Genomic DNA, 23,802 nt, shown 5'->3' on the forward strand with positions numbered 1-23,802 from the left:
ACCACAAGTATGGTGCCTGTAAATACTAAGGGCTTTGGCATACTGGCTGGACATTGGGCTATTCTTGGCAGGATATCCTTTATGTAAGTAATACTACAACAGTGAAGAGAAGGACATCTACTGATGTTCATTGTGTTTCACTGTTGCAGTCATGACTGTAGGGTTCTCCCCTGCCGGCAGGCAGCCCCAGGTCGGCCAGAATCCCAAAGTCTGGGTCTGGTGTCGGCTGTTCAACCATGCTCCTTGTCGTCAGAGCGTCAGGAGTACAAAGCTGACAGCCGACGCCATCTTCTCCAGTCTTTCTTGCCGTGCGGTGATAGCAGTTCGCAATTGCCGGTCGGCTGACTCCTGACGAATTTTACTGATATACTTCGGTCCGAAGACTTTCTTCTCCACTCAAAGCTAAGTACCCCGTTGGGGAAACTTTTTTCTTGCTCCACTCCGATGTCAGAAAAAGTTAATAATTGTATTTCATGTGGGAAGCAAATACCTCATAAGGATTTTCATTCTTACTGTATTCCTTGCTTGGGCCCTGACCACAATGTAGCTAGTTGTCGGTTTTGTGCTAGATTCAATCAACGTACTATTAAGCGAAGGTACGATTTTGCTTTTCATTACTTCGGCAGACGCTTTAACTACAAAATGTCGTCTGATACGGTCCCGGCTACCAGAGTTCACAAACGTCGCAAGGATAAAGACAGGCCTCCGAGGTCCAAATCTGATGATATCACACAAGCGGAGCCAGCTTCAGGTTCGGCCGTCGTCAGTGAGGCGCTTTTGCAGCCCCTGTCGTCAGCCATTTCAGAACCGACTGCCGAAACGGACTCTCATGAGGAGCCAACCAGGCCTTTAAATATTTCTGTTGCAGGACCTTCGGACAACGCTCCTTCGGATGGGTCCGGAGCCGCTGTGCAGGTACCGGCTTCCGAAGGGGTTTTCAGGCCTACTCAGCTACTAATAAAGACAAAGACAAAGGCAAAGACTCCTTCAAAATCAAAGACTTCTACACAGGCTTCTTCTGAACCGGCTCCCAAGTCACAGAAACAGTTACTCAAGATGGCGGAGGATTTACTTACTATGATTAGGGGTTCTCATCCCCCTCCAGACAAAAGGCCAAGGCAGGATATTTCTTATGATTCCTCTGATCAGGCTTCTTTTTCCTCAGTTTCTTCTTCTGATCAGGAATTTTCTTTCCCTCCTTATGAGGATTCTGATGCTGAAGAATCCATTCCTTCAGCTTCTCCCCCTGAGAATTTTTCTTTTGGGGAAACTTTGCATGAAATGAGGGACCATTTCCACTGGGAAGGACAGGAGTATTCTGAATCCAAGAAAAGGCTGAGGGAATTTCTTCTTCTTCCCCAACATAGACCCCTGGCTATTCCTTCTGTTTTGGATATTGTGGATGATGCCTTTTCGGAGGCTACCTTAACCCCTGACTCTTTTCCTCCTGCTCCTGTGAAGCCTGATAGATATTACAGGGTTCCTGATTCCCATCAGTTTTTATACAAGAACCCTTCTGCTGACCCTGAAACCATTTCTCAGGGTCCTAAGGGAGCTAAGGCCGCTTCTGCCAAAAATCCTACTCCTACTGAAAAGGATTCTCGATCCTTAGAAAGATGGGGCAAAAAGGTGTACACTTCTGCTACTTTGTCCGTTAGGGCTTTAAACTGTCAGTTTCATATGTTTAAATACCAGCAATTTCTATTGTCTGTCTTAAAACAAAAGCTTACTTCCATTTCTGCCTGAGCAGATGATAAGGAATTACATGACTTATTGCATGTCACTGAACAGGCTGGGAAGCATGGTTTACACTGTGGATTTGATGCCTTGGAGGCTTCTTGTAGGGCTGCGGCCTCTGGCACAGTCATTAGGAGGCATGCATGGCTAAAGGAACAAAATTTACCTGAACAGGTAAAGGCAAAATTATTGGATGCTCCTGTTCAGCATAATGTTTTGTTTGGATCCAAAGCTGAAGAGGTGATTAAAAAGATGGAGGATAAGGCGAAATCCATGCAAACAGTTAAAGATTTCTTACAAGTACAGCCTCCTAGATTTAGCAGGAATTGGCCTTCAAAAAATTGGTCCTTTCCCACTTCAGACAGGCCTCAGAGGGGTAGATACAGACGTTCCAGAGGGAGGCCTCAATCACAAGCTGCTTATAGATTAAGACAGTGGACTGCTTCCACCCCTAGGGGAGGAGAGGACAGGTCACAATCACAAAGGAAACAAACTCAATGACTCCCTCTGTGGGGCTACAGGAGCTTCTTCCCTGGAAGCCCCTCTCGGAGGAAAACTCTCTTTTTTATCAAAATTGGACTCAAATAATCCAAGACAAATGGGTTTTGGATGTGGTTTTAAGAGGTTACAAATTCCATTTTCATACCTTGCCAAGGCGAAGCGGATGGCCAGACCTTCCAAAACATCAATGGATGGAGGCCTTAAACCAGGTGGAAACTCTTTTGGCTATGAATGCCATAGAACTGGTTCCACTTTCAGAGATGGGGAAAGGGTTTTATTCAAGGCTCTTTTTAGTCCCAAGGAAGCAAAACTCATGGAGACCTATTCTGGATCTGTCGGTCTTGAACACCTTTCTAGAGATTCCAAAATTCAAGATGCTTACTCTACAGCAGCTACTTCCAATGCTGTCCAAAAATGCATGGATGGTAACTTTGGATTTAAAGGAGGCATATTTACACATTCCCATCAGGCAGGATTGCAGAAAATACCTCAGGTTCAAAGCCGGATCGAGGCACTTTCAATCCTCTGCGCTGCCCTTTGGATTATCTGCTGCGCCCAGGGTCTTCACCAAATGCCTGGCTCCAGTAGTAGCTTATTGCAGACTCAAGGGAATTCAAATTTACCCTTATCTGGACGATTGTCTGATTCAGGCAGACAGCAAGGATGTTTTACTCCAGCATCTAGAATTTGTACAGAACCTCCTCAAGTTCCTGGGATTCTCTGTAAACATAAAAAAGTCAAATTTGACACCATCACAACAGATAACCCTTCTGGGTGCACTTCTAAACACCACAACCCAGATGGCATTTCTGACATCCGAAAAACAGTTACAGCTGGCTTCAACTTTCAGAACCTTGGCAACTTTAACTCATCTGTCTGCAAGGAAATTCCTGCAGGCTTTGGGTTACATGGCCTCCTGCATCCTTCTCGTACCATATGCAAGACTACACATGAGGAAAATACAGTGGTGCCTAAAAAGTGTATGGTCTCAGCATTGCCACAGTTTAGACATACTGATCTCCGTTCTTCCTTGCCTTCAAAAGGAATTTCTTTGGTGGTCCAGGGCATGTGCTCTAAACAAAGGGAAGCCCTTCCGTCTGCCTCCTGCCTCTCAGATTCTAACCACGGACGCCTCGGATTATGCTTGGGGAGCCCATTTTCAGGGCAATTGTTTGCAGGGCCTTTGGACAAAGGATCAGAAGCACCTGCATATCAATTTAAAGGAAATGTTAGCCGTTCAGAAAGCTCTATTGGCCTTCAGGAATCTTTTACAACCAGGACAACTGTTAATACGGACAGACAACACCAGTTATGTGGTACATAAACAAGCAAGGGGGATCTCATTCCTACCCCCTTTGCAGACTAGCCATGGATCTATGGGACACAGCTCTATCTTGCAATCTGGATCTTCAAGCTCAGTTTCTACAAGGGAAACAATACTTCCTGGCAGACAGTCTGAGCAGACATCTTTCGGATCCACACGAGTGGATGCTGGACACCAAAATATTCAGGATGATAACAGCAGTCTGGCGATGTCCTCACATAGACCTCTTTGCATCCCATCTCAGTCATCAGCTACAGACTTTTTGCACCAGGATTTTCCACACAGAAGCTTGGAGAGTGGACGCCCTGTCATTCAGTTGGAGGAACCTCTCGGGATATGCCTTTCCGCCTCTCCCTCTTCTTCCACGGGTTTTATTGAAGATAAAACAGGACAAGCCCAAGATGATCATCTTGCTAGCTCCAAATTGGCCTCGGCAGTTTTGGTATCCAACTGTAAAAAACCTATGCCTGGAGCCCCCTTGGGTTTTACCTCAGTCTCCGAACCTTCTGTCCCAACATCAGGGTCAGGTTCTACACTCTCATGTCAGAACTCTCAGCCTGGCTAATCCAGGGCATTTGATTTCTTCTTTACTGCCCAAGCAGGTTATGGATGTCATTTTAGAAGCCAGACGTCCTAGCACTAGAAAATCTTATGCAGGAAAATGGAAAAGGTTTTGTTCCTGGATGCAGGCTCAGGATTCTGATCCTCTTCTTCCCAACATTACTTTAATTTTACTTTACTTGACAGATCTCTTACATAAGGGTCTCTCTTTCTCTTCCATTAAAATACATGCCTCTGCTATTTCTGCTCATTATAACACAGACCCTCCCATCTTTTCCCACCAGCTCATGCGACAGTTTCTCAGAGGAGCTAAGAACTTAAGACCTCCTAGATGATCTCCTATTCCTGCTTGGGATCTCAACTATATTTTGGAAAAACTAACCTTGCCTCCTTTTGAGCCTGCTGCTTCTTCTGACATCAAGTTTTTATCTTGAAAGACAGCCATCCTGTTAGCCCTAACCTCTGCCAGGAGGGTTTCAGAGTTGCAAGCTCTAATGGTTGTGGAACCATATATTATTTTTCATCAAGACAGGGTATCTTTGAGGACTAATCCTACTTTCATGCCTAAGGTGGTTTCCAAAGTGGATTTAAATCAAACTATACACTTGCCAACCTTTTTCCCCACTCCTCAAAATAAAGGGGAAAGGATCTTACATTCCTTGGATGTACACAGACCGCTACGTTTTTACCTGAACAGAACCAAGGACATCAGAAAATCAGAACAATTATTTGTTTCTTATGCTTCCAGTTCCCAAGGTAAAGCCATTTCAAAATGGACCATTTCTAAATGGATTGCTCATGGAATCAGATTTTGTTATTCTCACTATGGAAAGCAAATCCCGTGGAGTATACGGACTCATTCCACCAGAGCTGCTGCCACTTCTGCGGCTTTCCTCAGGGGAGTTCCTACCAAGGATATTTTGGAAGCTGCAACTTGGAGTTCAGTGCATACTTTTTCTAAGCACTACAATCTACCTCTCTACTCTAAGTCTAGGGCAGGCTTTGCCTCTGCAGTCTTGCAGGGCCTTTTAGCCGCCCCTTCCTCTTTATGACCACCTCCCTTTCTTTCAGCTTTGGGATTCTACCCTATAGTCATGACTGCAACAGTGAAACACGATGAACATAGTACAGTTGTGTACACCTACCATAAATGTAGATGTTCGAGTGTCTTCACTGTTGCAGTCTGGGTTTCCCTCCCTCCTGTCCCCTCTTATTTTTACCTTTGTGTATTTCCTTTTTTCACCATTCTTCTGAGGTGTATTTGCAAAGGTTATGGGACCTTTTTAATTTTGGGACTCCTGACATCTGGGGCAAGAAAAACTGGAGAAGATGGCGTCGGCGGTCAGTTTTGTACTCCTGACGCTCTGACGTCAAGGACCATGGTTGAACAGCCGACGCCGGACCCAGACTTTGGGATTCTGGCCGACCTGGGGCTGCCTGCCGGCAGGGGAGAACCCTACAGTCATGACTGCAACAGTGAAGACACTCGAACATCTACATTTATGGTAGGTGTACACAACTGTACTTTATGGTTTTACGCAACTGTAATATGTCCTTCCATAACCACTGTTTCAGTATTCCATATGTAAAGGAAGTAGCAAGAATAAAACATTCTTGAACTACGGAACAAATAACCAATAAAGAACGTTTGCTACCTCTGTGTCTTGAGACGCTTTCCCTCAAAAGCAGTTCCAGATAATGTCAAAAAATCTTGGCAAAGTCCACAGCAGCAGTCAAATGATTTTATTATACAAATACAGTGTTAATCCAACAGTTAAGCGCTTTCACTTGCTCCACGGCAAGCTTCATCAGAACGCTGAAAAATGAGCCTCCTAACATTTAAATAAACTTTTTGGCGCCAAAACCAAACTCTTTGAATACATTCCTTTAGAGAGATATTGCAACAATATGTCAAAATACAACTGACGCTAAGCTAGTGTCAGTACTTGCATCTCAAATTGTCATAATCGAAGAAAAATATACATGAATGTATAAAATTGAATGAAAAAAATAAAGATATGATTACACAATAAGTACCACATATAAACAATATGTGGGTAAGTATAAAACTAATAAAATGTCAGAATCTGACGTTCTGACTCTAACTGTATATAATATTCTATTGAAATATCCTATATACATTACTAGCATGTAACTTATGAAAATATAAATTTTATTAAAAATGATCAGCTCAGAAATATATAAATAATACAAATATGATACCTATATAATTGGAATAATGAAATCCATTGTAGTGCAGTGTTAAGAACGTCACACAAATCTATAACTATCTGTAAAAAAACTAAATGTATACTAATATCTAATATAAGTCCACATGTACCCAAAATACCCTTGTGTACTATGTAAAATTGTCAGTCCATAGCTAATAAGGGTTTGATGGAGATGACATTATTCAATCCTGGTGGATTAGAAGAATCTAAAAATACTTGCCACCAGTATTCGTTGTAGGACAGCAATCCTTTAAAATCTCCCCCCTTGATGTCTGTTAAAACACTGTCTACTATAGCAAAATTGAAATAGTGTCTATCCCCAAACTTTTTAATGTGTCTGTACAGTGCATTTTTTTCATCTTTGGTTTTGATGCTGTATAAATGTGCATATATGCGCTTGTTAAATTTCCTTTCAGTTTTTCCTATGTAAAAACTGGAGCATATCATGCATTTAGCCAAGTATATAATCATTTTGGTGTTACAATTTCCCTGTTTAAACCTAATTCTTGTTCTATTTACATTCTCTAACACAATACTATTTTCCTGAAGTATTGTGTGACATTGATTACAATTTCCACATTTTTTAGTACAAGTGTTATGAGACACTATATTCAAATTGCTTCTCTCTAAGTAGTTCTTAATATTGTGTCCCATCTTAAACACAAATTGTGGTCCAGTCCCTAATATTCTAATTGTTCAATTGAAATGATATTCCAACTTTCTATCATGATTTTCTTTACTTTGCCCACATATGGTCCGTACTCAAGCACACATCTTTTACCATATGATGAACGGTCACCCAAAATGTGATGAGTTGTTCCATCATTCGCCCCAACCTCATTATTAGATCCCAACAGAGGTTTATATTTGTTTCCCCATTGTTTAATAACTACTTGACTAACTCTAGCCATCATCTTAGCATCATACCCTCTGTCCTTAAACAGGGCCGTAATAAATGCTACTTCCTCATATGTAGAAGTCATCCTTATAGCACAAATAATCTGCCCTTTGTAAATATTGGTGAATTTGCTCCTGGGATGATTACTGGTAAATTCTAAGTAGCTGTTTGAATATGTATTTTTTCTGTAAATTCTTGATTTCAATCCTGTTTCTGCTTTGGTAACAAATGTGTCTAGGTATGGTACACCATATTCATTCCTAGATGAAGTAAATTTCGGATAGCTACTACTCTGATTTAAATAATCTAAAAATTGATCCAGTATAATACTACTACCTTTCCATAAGATATAAATGTCATCTAGGTATCGTGAATAATAATTGATATATTTCATATATACACTACTTAGCACTTTGGTCTCCTTCCAGTCCAGCATAACCAGATTAGCGTATATGGGAGCACAAGCTGCTCCCATAGCTACCCCTCTGGTTTGCCTGAAAAGTTCGCCCTCAGATTGGATGTAATTATGTTCCAGTACCAATGACATCATATCCAATAATAAACAAGCTTTGTCCCAATCTAATTCTGCATGTTTATGTATACTATTGGCAAATGACTCTAGTCCTTCAATTTTGGGGATGCACGAAAATAGATCTATCACATCTATAGCGACAAAAAGCATGTCCTCACTCCAAGATAGGGTGGGATAATTTTTCAAAAATTCCCATGAGTCCTTGACCATATGTGGGATTTTTTTATAAATGTGTTTTAAATAGATATCAATGACTGAGCCCATGGGAAATGTTTTTGATTTGCTCCCAGAAATGATTGGCCTAAATGGGGGGTTCACTGTGTCTTTATGGACCTTGGGGGTCCCAGCCATAGATGCAAGCTTGGGATATTCAACTTTGATAAAATTGTAAGTGTCCATCGTTATTCTATTGTCAATTAAAAATTCTTCCTGATGTAAATCAATTCTTCTATAGGCAATATTGATTTCATTCACAGACAGTCTCATAATTCCCTGAATTGCGTAATAAATCAAACAGTCTTGAAGTATATGCTAAGTTGTCATATATAACTATGCCACCCCCTTTGTCTGGTTTCATGACCCTAATATCCCTATCATTTCTTAATTCCTGTAGGACCCTATGTTCTTCTATAGATAAATTATAATTGGTCCTAATTCCACATATGTGGTTTTGTAACTTGTATATCTGTTGTGTTACAGTCCTGTCATAAATAGAAATGATGGGATGCATGGGGGGCACATATGTACTCTTCTTTTTCAAGCCTTTATGCAAGATATCTTGATTGATACTTCTAGCATTTTCTGAAGAGTCCTTAAATAGAATGCTAAGATTTAATTTTCTAATATATTTCTTGATCTCACTAATGTAATCCACAAGCCTGAATTTTGAAGTGGGGATAAACTTCATCCCTTTAGATAGTAAATCAAAGTGTATAGTATTCAGTGAATAGTCAGTATAATTATAAATGTAATTTTTATAACTATAAATTACACCTTCTTTTTTGATACACTCATTTGTATGATTAACCAAGTCGTTATCTTGAATCAATGTCCCCTTCCCCTCTTTTTTAATTTCTTTTGTCCATGACATATACCATTGTTGTCGCTGATTGTCCTGATATATTTGCCTTCTCCAATTTCCCCCCCATTTCCAATCTCTGTCTTCCCCTGCTCTCGGATTGAAAAAAATGTGATTGATTATCCCTCTGATGTACATTGCCATTGACATTACCATGATCAAACACCTCGTGAGAGGTATTATTGTTCTCTTTGTATTTGTCCCAAAGATGCTCCCTACCATTACTGTATTGTTCCATATCTCTACAAAATATTTTGTTTTTGCGAGTGTGGACTTGTTTGATAGCATTGTCAGCCATATTAAACTGTTTAGCATAAAGTTTTACCCATTGTGAAAACAATAAGTAATTTCTAATAATCTCATTTAGCTCTTCAACTTCTTGCATAAGTTTAGCCAATTTTTCATCATTAAATTTAATTAACATATGCATGTATTTGAAACCACATTGGTCAAAAAAGTTGAACTGTTTTGCAATATTATCAATAATTTCTATCCCCATAGGGTACTTAAAAAACCTAAGTCCCATAGGGACTATATTGTTTTCCATACATTTAGTCAAATATGCATTGTCCAATTTAATATTATTTATATTATTCAGTTTCTTACCTAAAACAAAAATATTGTCCTTAAGTATACCTGCAGGTACAGAAGATCTGCAATTATCATATTCAATATTGTTATTGTCAAACATACAGTTTTTGTCCAAAATTTTTTTTTTAAAAGATGGTTCGACTTCCCATTCATCATGTCAGATGTAATTGGCACATCTGCAACAGTCCCATGTCTTTTGTCAACACCGGTACCTAGGTCAGTATGACCATAGGACATATGAGACATTGACTCTCTTGGGTTTAGTTCCCACTCGCTTGGCTTCTAATTCAATGTCACCAAAAGACCAGTCAAATGTAAAATCCGAAGGACCAATCTTGCTACTGCTCCACTGGTCATTGGAATTGTGCATAGCTGGTAGATCTATCGATCTTTCACAGTCTCTGCCAGTACCCTGGCCGTTTGGAATCCCAGGAGTGTGTGAAGTAAAATTGGGAATGTCACCATTGTTGTCCAAACTGTTACTGAATACCCTCGGTACTCTAAAATAATGTAGCGCCATTCGTATTAGCTACTGCAGACTCTGATACCACTGCAACTTTGCCAGAGTCAAAATTAGTATTGCCGGAACCAGCAAAAAGATTTTCAAAATTAGTAAGTAATACTGAAAGCCTGCTGACTTCACCCCTCAGTTCCGCTAGCTCCGCCTGAACTCGAGCCATCTCTCCACTTGGCAAGCTTGGGGGAGTGCATGGTAAGTAGTCTCAATCAGACTCCATGAGGACAAGTTATGAAAGTAGTAAGAATGAAACGTTCTTGAACTACTGAACAAATAACCAATAAAGAACGTTAGCTACCTCTGTGTCTTGAGACGCTTTCCCTCAAAAGCAGTTCCAGATAATGTCAAAAAATCTCAGGAAAGTCCACAGCAGCAGTCGAATGATTTTATTATACAAATACAGCGTTAATCCAACAGTTAAGCACTTTCACTTGCTCCACGGCAAGCTTCATCAGACCGCTGCAAAAAGAGCCTCCTAACATTTAAATAAACTTTTTGGCGCCAAAACCAAACTCTTTGAATACTTTCCTTTAAAGAGATATTGCAACTATGTCAAAATACAACTGACGATAAGCTAGTGTCAGTACTTGCATCTGGGATGAGACCCAATATTAAGAACTACTTAGAGAGAAGCAATTTGAATATAGTGTCTCATAACACTTGTACTAAAAAATGTGGAAATTGTAATCAATGTCACACAATACTTCAGGAAAATAGTATTGTGTTAGAGAATGTAAATAGAACAAGAATTAGGTTTAAACAGGGAAATTGTAACACCAAAATGATTATATATTTGGCTAAATGCATGATATGCTGCAGTTTTTACATAGGAAAAACTGAAAGGAAATTTAACAAGCGCATATATGCACATTTATACAGCATCAAAACCAAAGATGAAAAAAATGCACTGTACAGACACATTAAAAAGTGTGGGGCTAGACACAATTTCAATTTTGCTATAGTAGACAGCGTTTTAACAGACATCAAGGGGGGAGATTTTAAAGGATTGCTGTCCTACAAGGAATACTAGTGGCAAGTATTTTTAGATTCTTCTAATCCACCAGGATTGAATGATGTCATCTCCATCAAACCCTTATTAGCTATGGACTGATGATTTTACATAGTACAAAAGGGTATTTTGGGTACATGTTGACTTGTATTAGATCATATTAGTATACATTTAGTTTTTTACAGGTAGTTATAGATTTGTGTGACATTCTTAACACTGCACTACAATGGATTTCATTATTCCAATTATATAGGTATTATATTTGTATTATTTATATATTTCTGAGCTGATTATTTTTAATAAAATTTATATTTTCATAAGTTACATGTTAGTAATGTATATAGGATATTTCAATAGAATATTATATACAGTTAGTCAGAACGTCAGATTTTGACATTTTATTAGTTTTATATTTACCCACATATTGTTTATATGCGGTACTTATTGTGTAATCATATTTTTATTTTTTTTCTTTCAATTTTAAACATTCATGTATATTTTTCTGCGATTATGACAATTTGAGATGCAAGTACTGACACTAGCTTATCGTTAGTTGTATTTTGACATATTGTTGCAATATCTCTTTAAAGGAAAGTATTCAAAGAGTTTGGTTTTGGCGCCAAAAAGTTTATTTAAATGTTAGGAGGCTCATTTTTCAGCGTTCTGATGAAGCTTGCCGTGGAGCAAGTGAAAGCGCTTAACTGTTGGATTAACTCTATATTTGTATAATAAAATCATTTGACTGCTGCTGTGGACTTTGCCGAGATTTTTTGACATTATCTGGAACTGCTTTTGAGGGAAAGCGTCTCAAGACACAGAGATAGTTAACATTCTTTATTGGTTATTTGTTCCGTAGTTCAAGAATGTTTCATTCTTACTACTTTCATAACTTGTCCTCATGGAGTCTGATCGAGACGACTTACCATGCACTTCCCCCCAGCTTGCCAAGTGGAGAGATGGCTCGAGTTCAGGCGAAGCTAGTGGAACTGAGGGGTGAATTCAGCAGGCTTTCAGTATTACTTACTAAGTTTGAAAATCTTTTTGCCGGTTCCGGCAATGCTAATTTTGACTCTGGCAAAGTTGCAGTGGTATCAGAGTCTCCAGTAGCTAATACGAATGGCACTAAATATTTTAGAGTACCAAGGGTACTTGATAACAGTTTAGACAACAATGGTGACAATCCCAGTTTTACTTCACACACTCCTGGGATTCCAAACAGCCAGGGTACTGGTAGAGACTGTGAAAGATCGATAGATCTACCAGCTATGCACAATTCCAATGACCAGAGGAGCAGTAGCAAGATTGGTCCTTCGGATTTTACATTTGACTGGTCTTTTGGTGACATTGAACTAGAAGCCAAGCGAGTGGGAACTAAACCCAAGAGAGTCATGTCTCATATGTCCTATGGTCATACTGACCTAGGTGCCGGTGTAGACAAAAGACATGGGACTGTTGCAGATGTGCCACTTACATCTGACATGACAAATGGGAAGTCGAACCATCTTTTAAAAAATTTTTTGGACAAAAACTGTATGTTTGACAATAACAATATTGAATATGATCGCAGATCTTCTGTACCTGCAGGTACACTTAAGGACAATATTTTTGTTTTAGGTAAGAAATTGAATAATATAAATAATATTAAATTGGACAATGCATATTTGACTAAATGTATGGAAAACAATATAGTCTCTATGGGACTTAGGTTTTTTAAGTACCCTATGGGGATAGAAATTACTGATAATATTGCAAAACAGTTCAACTTGTTTTTTGACCAATGTGGTTTCAAATACATGCATATGTTAATTAAATTTAATGATGAAAAATTGGATAAACTTATGCAAGAAGTGGAAGAGCTAAATGAGATTATTAGAAATTACTTAATGTTTTCACAATGGGAAAAACTTTATGCTAAACAGTTTAATATGGCTGACAATGCTATCAAACAAGTCCACACTCGCAAAAACAAAAACATTTGTAGAGATATGGAACAATACAGTTAAGGGTAGGGCGTATCTTTGGGACAAATACAAAGGGAACAATAATCATCCCAATAATACCTCTCACGAGGTGTTTGATCATGGTAATGGCAATGTACATCAGAGGGATAATCAATCACATTTTTTTCAATCAGAGAGCAGGGGAAGACAGAGATTGGAAATGGGGGGAAATTGGAGAAGCAAATATATCAGGACGATCAGCGACAACGGTATGTCATGGACAAAAGAAATTAACTAAAAAAGAGGGGAAGGGGACATTGATTCAAGATAATGACTTGGTTAGTCATATAAGTGAGAGTATCAAAAAAGGTGTAATTTATAGTTATAAAAATTACAACATTTATAATTATACTGACTATTCATTGAATACTATACACTTTGATTTACTATCTAAAGGGATGAAGTTTATCCCCACTTCAAAATTCAGGCTTGTGGATTGCATTAGTGAGATCAAGAAGTATATTAGAAAATTAAATCTTAGCATTCTATTTAAGGACTCTTCAGAAAATGCTAGAAGTATCAATCAAGATATCTTGCATAAAGGCTTGAAAAAGAAGAGTACATATGTGCCCCCCATGCATCCCATCATTTCTATTTATGACAGGACTGTAACACAACAGATATACAAGTTACAAAACCACATATGTGGAATTAGGACCAATTATAATTTATCTATAGAAGAACATAGGGTCCTACAGGAATTAAGAAATGATAGGGATATTAGGGTCATGACACCCGACAAAGGGGTGGCATAGTTATATATGACAACTTAGCATATACTTCAAGACTGTTTGATTTATTACACAATTCAGGGAATTATGAGACTGTCTGTGAATGAAATCAATATTGACAATAGAATAACGATGGCCACTTACAATTATATCAAAGTTGAATATCCCAAGCTTGCATCTATAGTTGGGATTCCCAAGGTCCATAAAGACATAGAGAACCCCCCATTTAGGCCATTCATTTCTGGGAGTAAATCAAAAACATTTCCCATGGGCTCAGTCATTGATGTCTATTTAAAACACATTTATAAAAAAATCCCACATATGGTCAAGGACTCATGGGAATTTTTTTAAAATTATCCCACCCTATCTTGGAGTGAGGACATGCTTTTTGTCACTATAGATGTGATAGATCTATTTTCGTGCATCCCCAAAATTGAAGGACTAGAGGCATTTGCCAATAGTATACATAAACATGCGGAATTAGATTGGGACAAAGCTTGTTTATTATTGGATATGATGTAATTGGTATTGGAACATAATTACATCCAATTTGAGGGCGAACTTTTCAGGCAAACCAGAGGCATAGCTATGAGAGCAGCTTGTGCTCCCATATACGCTAATCTGGTTATGCTGGACTGCTAAGTAGTTTATATATGAAATATATCAAATATTATTCACGATACCTAGATGACCTATCTTATGGAAAGTTAGTAGTATTATACTGGATCAATTTTTAGATTATTTAAATCAGAGTAGTAGCTATCTGAAATTTACTTCATCTAGGAATGAATATGGTGTACCATACCAAGACACATTTGTTACCAAAGCAGAAACAGGATTGAAATCAAGAATTTACAAAAAAAAATACATATTCAAACAGCTACTTAGAATTTACCAGTAATCATCCCAGGAGCAAATTCACCAATATTTACAAAGGGCAGATTATTCGTGCTATAAGGATGACTTCTACATATGACGGCATGCTAGAGGAAGTGGAATTTATTACGGCCCTGTTCTAGGACAAGAGGGTATGATGCAAAGATGATGGCTAGAATTAGTTAAGCAGTTATTAAAGAATGGGGAAGCAAATATAAACCTCTGTTGGGATCTAATAATGAGGTTGGGGCGAATGATGGAACAACTCATCACATTTTGGGTGACAGTTCATCATATGGTAAAAGATGTGTGCTTGAGTACAGACCATATGTGGGCAAAGTAAAGAAAATCATGATAGAAAGTTGGAATATCATTTCAATTGATGAACAATTAGTCAGAATATTAGGGACTGGACCACAATTTGTGTTTAAGATGGGACACAATATTAAGAACTACTTAGAGAGAAGCAATTTGAATATAGTGTCTCATAACACTTGTACTAAAAAATGTGGAAATTGTAATCAATGTCGCACAATACTTCAGGAAAATAGTATTGTGTTAGAGAATGTAAATAGAACATGAATTAGGTTTAAACTGGGAAATTGTAACACCAAAATGATTATATATTTGGCTAAATGCTTGATATGCTCCAGTTTTTACATAGGAAAAACTGAAAGGAAATTTAACAAGCGCATATATAGGTTCATAGGTTCATACTAGGCTATCTGCCCTGGGGCAATTATAAGCCTAGCCCGATTCTGTATGGCTTACGCCACCCCTTGATTTGAGTATACTGTGCCCTTTCTAAGGTTTAGTTTACTGTGCCTCTGTCTAATAGTGACACGGGAGTAATCCCTGGGACAAACCTACGATCCCCCATCCACTTATCGAGATTCTTCTTGAAGAGATTCAGTGAGGTGCTTTGCCTCACATGAACTGGAATTCTATTCCAGAGCGAAGGGAGCCTCTGGGTTATGAACCTGTCCCTCCAGCAAGTTCTATTTATTTCTGTGCTGAGGTTCAAGTCCCTCGAGCGTGTGGCTCTAAGGGATTTAGATTTACTGAGGTGGAGCATGTCCATTAATTCTGGATTTGACATAGCTTTGTATGTCAGGCATAGATCGCCTCGAAGTAGGCGGTATGCAACTGAGTAGAGCTGGAGTTTTTTTAACCGAGCAGCATATGGCATCTGTTTGAGACCCTTGATCCTCTTGGTGAGATACTTTTGGGGTCTTTCTAATTGCTGCAGGTGTCGGGTAAGGTACATCGCAAAAGGGGCATTGTATTCTATGATGGGCCTGATGAGGGATGAATAAAGGGGCACGATTACCTCTCTTGATCTAGGTGTGAAACCCTTCGTGATGAGATGGGCTATGTAGAAGGTCTTTCTAACCACTTTGGCAGTGTGGTTTTCAAAGGAGAGATTGCTATCAACTTGGGTCCCCAGGTCCCTAATAACTTTCTCTGTACTTAAATCCTGGTGGATTAGAAGAATCTAAGTGTTTTAACAGACATCAAGGGGGGAGATATGCACATTTATACAGCATCAAAACCAAAGATGAAAAAAATGCACTGTACAGACACATTAAAAAGTGTGGGGATAGACACTATTTCAGTTTTGCTATAGTAGACAGTGTTTTAACAGACATCAAGGGGGGAGATTTTAACGGATTGCTGTCCTACAAAGAATACTGGTGGCAAGTATTTTTAGATTCTTCTAATCCACCAGGATTGAATGATGTCATCTCCATCAAACCCTTATTAGCTTATGGACTAACAATTTTACATAGTACACAAGGGTATTTTGGGTACATGTGGACTTATATTAGATCATATTAGTATACATTTAGTTTTTTTACAGGTAGTTATAGATTTGTGTGACGTTCTTAACACTGCACTACAATGGATTTCATTATTCCAATTATATAGATATTATATTTGTATTTGTATATTTCTGTGCTGATTATTTTTAATAAAATTTATATTTTCATAAGTTACATGTTACTAATGTATATAGGATATTTCAATAGAATATTATATACAGTTAGTCAGAACGTCAGATTCTGACATTTTATTAGTTTTATATTTACCCACATATTGTTTATATGCGGTACTTGTGTAATCATATTTTTATTTTTTTTTCATTCAATTTTATACATTCATGTATATTTTTCTGTGAGTATGACAATTTGAGATGCAAGTACTGACACTAGCTTATCATCAGTTGTATTTTGACATATTGTTGCAATATCTCTTTAAAGGAAAGTATTCAAAGAGTTTGGTTTTGGCGCCAAAAAGTTTATTTAAATGTTAGGAGGCTCATTTTTCAGCGTTCTGATGAAGCTTGCCGTGGAGCAAGTGAATGCGCTTAACTGTTGGATTAACGCTGTATTTGTATAATAAAATAATTTGACTGCTGCTGTGGACTTTGCCGAGATTTTTTGACATTATCTGGAACTGCTTTTGAGGGAAAGCGTCTCAAGACACAGAGGTAGCTAACGTTCTTTATTGGTTATTTGTTCCTTATGTAAAGGAGAGTACAAAAGCTCAAGAGGAGGATGGCACTGAACAGGCCTCAACAAATCCGTGCAGGATAGCCCTGGCAAAGCCAGCTCCCACTGTGTTGATTTTATGCAACTGTACTTGTTACAGTATTTTTGAGATGCAATCTAACCTGTATATTTAATTTCTGTTTCAGGCTGGAATTCCAATCAGAGGTACAAATTTTGCTGTTCCTCCAGTGCAGATCAGACAGGTTCGTCTTGAAGGACCATCTTTGAAAGTTGCTTCCTACATGCCACCTCCTGCAGTCCCTCCTCCTTCACCAAGCCCTATGCCAAGTCCTCATTTACTTCTGAAGGTATGTTGGTTTACTTCTTACATTGTCTTGATTCCTTTCTGGGCAGTTTAAAATTATGACCCCCCCCCTTATTTTTTTGTATCACTGCTAGATTCATGAATATGGTACTGCTAATTTAGTCTATTACTTGATTTTTCATAGTATTAAGTCTGTTGGACCAGAATACGTTTCATCATGGTTGGACCACTAAAGGTAACATGTAGTGTAGACAATTTAGATTTTGTCAGTAATAATGGCTTGACAGTGTAAATTTTCTTATTGAAGTTCTACTCTTCCATCCCTTAACTGTGCAGTTCTGAAGGCATTAGTACAATGCACAGAATGTCTACCTTGTCAACCTTAGAGTTGATATGAAGATGTCTGAATGCTCACCTGTTTCAGAATGTAGAAGGCTGTAAACTTGACTGTCTGAGATGACTTTGGTTCAGGTAGCAGTCCGGGTGCCTGAGGACCTAGATCATGAGTGATGGGGCTAAACAGCAGATGATAATTCATTTATACTTGTGAAGGGGTAGGTGGTGCATGTTGAGTGCAAACAAGAGCTCACCTAGGGAAGGGTCAGTTCCAGCAGTTTTGGGAGATGAGAAGCTTGAGCCAATGAGTGTATGTGCTCACTCGCTAGGAATCACAGGTATTCAAAAGCATGCACTTAAATTGTCCAACATAGTGGAAACTTATTAAAAAAATCTTCTAAGCTCTGCTGGGCAATCATTTTGATCCCCAGATCTCCCCTTTCCTTTCTTCTGGTGTCCCAGGATGTTAGGATCACAAGAAGTAAATTGGAAAATAGGAGATGGGGATTTGACACAGGAGGAAGGGGCCAAAAATATTGAGAAGACTGGAACTCTGACGGCAGCCCTGGCAGTAGAGGATCCTGGAAGGGGAGAAGAGTGAAGGGGCATGGTCTGCTTACAGCTCCAGGGGAATGGAATGGTTGCTAGTGCTGTGGAAGTAAACAGGAAAGTGTGATTTCTCTTATAGAGACTGGGGAAACCACTTCCATTGCTTCAGTGAAGGAGTTGGGCTGCTTGCTGAAATACCTTATGCCATAGTGAGGGACACCCATAGCAGACAGCCCATTTGCATGGTCCCTCGTGGTTGCTTAGTCAGTTATGTGCACAGACGAATTAGAGTTGTAAGGAAAATCTCAAACCATCCCTGATGGCCATCCGAATATTTCCCCTACCAGTCGACAGTTACTCCAGTGATGGTGAGTGAGTGAGTTTATTGGCTGATTATCAACAGCCAGCCAGAGCAAAACCAAATTGAATGGGGGTCTAGATCAGTTAGGTTGCATATGTCTGCATAAATGAATTCTGCTATGGTACATTCCATGGCTTTGCATATGTGGCTGGTGAGGCTAATGGATCTGTAATTGCCAGTGTTGGGTAGAGGAGTCACAGTGACTGTTCTCCAGGCATTAGGCATAAACTTATGGATATACCTGAGGTTGAGCAATTTAAGTAGAAGCTGAGATAATACATGCTTGGCTCTGATGAGAATGTGACTAATCTCGTTCAGTTGAAGTATTATTTTGAGTCTTTCTCAGAGTTAAATAATACTTGTTCCAAGGTAATTTTAGAGGAATCTGTTTTCAGGGATCATGGCAGCAACAGTGTGAATAGGTGGAGTAAGGTTATCGCTAAAATTGTTAGCCAATATATTTGTTATACCTTCCGTCCACTGCCTGGGCATTTTTCAGTGGTGCTGTTTAGCAGAATTTCCTAAGCGGTCTTTTGCTCAAAGATGCAAATGGGTGTATATCTAGAGGATCCCCCTTGTATGCTAGCTGAAAGAAAATCTCTATTTGGAAAAGTGGTTGAAAGGGGGACAAGATCCATGCTGTCATGACCATTCTCTACTGGTGAATTTACATAGAACCAAGGATACTGTATGCTCCAGTGAGTTGTTCATGTTCTTTACAAAAGTGTAGAGGGGGTGGGATTGTGTCCAAGCAGACAACTTCCATAAGAATGACCCTCTGTAACATGTTCTGCTATGTCTTCAAAGGTTTAAAAAGGAATAAATACAGGGAATGATTAGAGCCACAGCATGAGTATGACAACCACCGTGGCTCTCCTCAAGAGAGTGGCTACCCAGCCTATCTTTAAAAGCAGCTTTGTGATTGCCAGACTGTACCTTTTGCAAACATTACAAAGTGGGCATTTTTTCAAGGTTGCTGAGATCATTCTGCAGGGTATGTGGTAGCTTCTTTTCAGGCCCACCTCCCTGTTATCTTGAACTCTGGGAATCTACTTCAGCAGAGCTCTAAACAACAATCCTAGTAGAATTGTGTAAGAACTTAGCATAACTGTAAATTTTTCAATTTGGTCATTGTTTTAGTACTGTTCCCCACCCCCTTCCACCTGGGTTCATATGTCTGGGCTAGTGTAGCTTACTTTAGCCTTATAATATCCATTTTCTCACTCCTTTGCTGGGATGTCAGGCCTGCTTGGGTGTGAATCAAAAGGAAGCTCTCTTCTAATTCTCCTGCCCTCAGCTTTGATTTGGAAAGATTTTCTCTGTCTCCCTAAGGGTTAAATCATGGTCTTATCTCTTAGTTTGTCCCAGCAAAAGCCCTTTATTTCCTTGGCAAGAAAGCTTTAAAATGGCAGGGGTTTATGTCTGTATTATGGAAATGGGCCAAACTTTGGGCCTTCTTTGGGAGAAGTCCCAGCAGACAAGAATGCATTGATCTGTTTGAACATCTGTTATGCTAAGATCTTGGATAACTACTTTTCTCTGTCATGGGGCCATTGATATCCTGTCATATCCCTTATGACGGATGGACCAGGTGCCTTGCAGTTTCTTCGTGAAAAAGATAAAACACTCAAACATTTCTAAGGGCAAGAGTGTGGAGATTAGCAATCATGTATATACCCTAGGACAAGGCTATTGGGTATGCAGGGGGTTGGAAACCCTGCCTGAGGCAGTGCTCATGCACAATGTCGTGCATGTCACTGTTCACGATGAAGGACCTGCTCAAGCCTCTCTTGCTGTTGAACAGTCAGCGGCCTGCTTTGCAGCTGGGTTGCACATATAGGCTTCCTCCGAGAAGTGGTCATTTGCAAGGAGAAACTCTTATCCTTTCCTCAGAATGGGCAAATACACAGAAGCCATTCACTTTCACCCCCCACCTAGATCTTCCAGCATATGAGTTGCTAATAAAACTATGGTCTTCTGAGTCATAGTTAAAGCTCCATCCTTGTATGCCATATAGCTGGGCAGTAATAACATTTTTATAAATAATTTGTCAATTTATTTAAATATCTTGCCTAACTAGCAATGAATATATTAGGGCAAATGTATGATAAAAACAGATCTTCCTATTGAGTAAAACCAAGGCAGGAATAAATTGCAGTACCTAAAATTGATGTAGAATTTGAATTTGGTTTCCTTAAATTCATTGAACATAATTATCTCAGAAGGAAAATCATTACATTAAATATTCAATATAGTAAACACGTTTACTCAAACCACACTGCGCACACACTTCATATTGAAGCTATAAACAAAAAAAATTAAGACTATTTTAAAAATAAACTCACCACACACACCAAACATAAAAAGCAAGTTTTTTTTTATTTGCAGAGATGCAAGCCCTCCTGCATGCCCCATATACCCCTGCTACTTTAATTATACCAACTCTGGAGTCGCATGCACATTTGTATATATGCAAGTGTGTATAACTGAAAGTCTGGTTATTATGTTTGGTTTTATAAAGCAGAAACTCTTGCTGATATAATACTTTACACATTGCGAATGAATTGTCACTATAAGATTTCTGTTAATTGTAGTCGGGAAGGGATTTAGAGAGGAAAATCAAGGCAAATAACCATACAACAATTAATTCTGTGGTTTAACATATACCAAGAAGTCATATGCAGGCAGAAGTGTACTTTGTAAGATCAGATGACTTTTCCATCCATTCCTGTACATATCAGTTTTGGATTTGACATCTGATCTGTCCTTGGCCATTTCAAGGCTTACTATCTGGTGTTAGGCTCCTCCTCCTTTCCATAATCCCCATGTACATAAGGAGCTACCTCAGATCTCATTTGCCACTTTCAAGTGCTGACGAGTTCTGTGGTGCTCAGGTGTTGTCACTGTAATTCATTGAAAGATAAGACTTTCAACCTTTTAGATTTCTCTTTAAAATTTTTATTACAGGGATATTTTCTTCCCCTCTCCCAATTTCTTCTTTTTTTTTTTTTTTTTTTTTTTTTTGAGTTAAAAAAAAAGAATTGCATATCTGATCCTTTTTTTTAGGAATGTTTAAACATTCATAGTTTGTGTTTAATAGTGTTAGGTCTTCTTTTTTTTTATGTGCATTTATAAGTACTTGCATAGTTTAAATAGTTAAGTAGTTTGATATTATCTATAGTTTCTCACGGGATTTCAGGTCCCAAACAGCCATACTATCACCCCAGCTGTAAATCCTTCCACCTTCAACCATACTTACAGTACCAGATCCTATCCAACATCTTGTTCAGTCTATCAACATCTCAACCCCAGGCACATTAGCTCTAGATCCAAACACTACCACAAACTAATAAACAAATTCCTGAAGTTCATCACCAAGTCTAGACTCAACCTAATACTTGGTGGTGATATTCACCCCAACCCTGGCCCACTCACTTCAGATACACATACCTCCTCTACTTGCAATCTAAGCTACAAACCTACAATTAATAGGCCAACTAACTCTCTCCTAGCCTGTTATCTCAATACTAGAAGCATTAATAAGAAGGTACGTGAATTGCATGCACTTCTGGATGTCCACTCCCCTGAGATTCTCTGTTTATCTGAAACCTGGTTAAAACCTAACACTAAAGACAATGAAGTGTTACCACCTGAGTACAACATACACAGGCTGGATCGTGCTTCGAGGAAGGGGGGGTGGGGTAGCTATACTCTATAAATCTGAGTTGAATGTCACCATAGATGTAATACAACCTCCTCAGATTAATAACTCAGAGATTCTTGTCACCAAATTGCAACTTAATAAAAATAAATGCATTAATATCATCTGTATGTACATTCCCCCAGGTAACAATATAGCTACAGTTTGAAGATATCCTGCAGTGGCTATCATGTCACTATCCCCAAGAAACCCTACTACTTGGAGACTTTAACATAGACTGGGGCACCTGTTCCTCAGAATCCCCAACCACCCATATTAACCTGCATGCATTTACAGAAATCATATGCACCCCTACCAGGATAGGTAAACCCAACCAAAAAGAAAGTATACTTGACCGGGTACTCATAAACAGTCACCCCCAACTGTACACCTCTGGTACCCTCCTTAATGGCCTAAGCGATCACCTTCTCACATATGTAATTAAGCACAAAACCATTAATTCCCAACAACCCTTACTCAGAAAGGTTAGAAACAATAAAATCTTTGACCCTGCCAAATTCCAACAAGAACTAAACTCATGTAATTGGTCTATTCTGAAACACCTCCCCTTAGAGGAAGCAGTAGCATGCTTTAACAACAAATTCCTTGAGATCCTTGATTTGCATGCACCTGTTCGTTCAAAGTGAACCAAGGCAAAAACTGCACCATGGCTTTCTATAGAGTCTAAACTCAAAATTACCTTTAGAAACAAAGCATGGGCTTTATGGCGTTCTTCTAAAGACCCTCAAGATCACATTAAATACAGGCAATCCAGGAACGAAACCAAAAAATCAATTTTATAAGACAAAAAACAATACTACTGTAATTTACAGACAGTAAATCAAAATAACCCTCAGAAGTTTTGGGCAGATTTAAATAATCTACTACATCCTGGACAAACTTCAACCCCAATCCCTGCTGCTACTATTGATAACCCCTGAAGATGTTTCTGATAGTTTTAACCAATTCTTTACTGAGACAATTCAAGCCCTAGCTAGCCAACTACCTCCTAGCTCTCCTGGTCCTGAAAGTAGCACCCCTAGAAACCTACTCGCGTTCAGCTTCCAACCAGTCGCCACTTCACTTATCCGTACCTTGATCAAAAAATTAAAACCCACTACACTTTCTGCTGATCAACTCCCTGCCGAGTACCTACAAAAATCAGCTGATGCTATTGCTTACCCCGTCTCAATACTAATCAATCGAACCATAGTAGAAGCTAAAGTTCCCACCATCTGGAAAATATCCTATGTCATTCCACTTCACAAAGGAGGCAGCTCTACTGAATTCTCCAATTATAGGCCAATAGCTATACTCTCTCCACTTGCAAAGATTATGGAAAAATGTATTCAGACAACTCATGCACCACCTAATCCAAAATCACCTTATGGCAGACACTCAGCATGGCTTCCGTCCTCATCACAGCACTACTTCAGCCCTCCTAGCCTTTACT

The 23,802-nt window shown here is 38.9% G+C and overlaps 1 protein-coding gene across 1 annotated transcript in view; it reads left to right on the forward strand.

Moving 5' to 3' along the window:
• Window positions 1–23,802, forward strand: part of TENT4A (terminal nucleotidyltransferase 4A) — a 1,710,012-nt gene that overhangs the window by 1,522,413 nt on the left and 163,797 nt on the right. The window contains exon 14 of the mRNA XM_044065408.1: window positions 17,285–17,446. Within this exon, the coding sequence (XP_043921343.1) occupies window positions 17,285–17,446 (162 nt within the window). The remainder of the gene's footprint in view (window positions 1–17,284; window positions 17,447–23,802) is intronic.

The sequence above is a fragment of the Protopterus annectens genome, chromosome 3.part0 (genome assembly GCF_019279795.1).
Source record: "Protopterus annectens isolate FY-2018-M chromosome 3.part0, PAN1.0, whole genome shotgun sequence".
Classification (NCBI taxonomy): Eukaryota; Metazoa; Chordata; order Ceratodontiformes; family Protopteridae; genus Protopterus; species Protopterus annectens.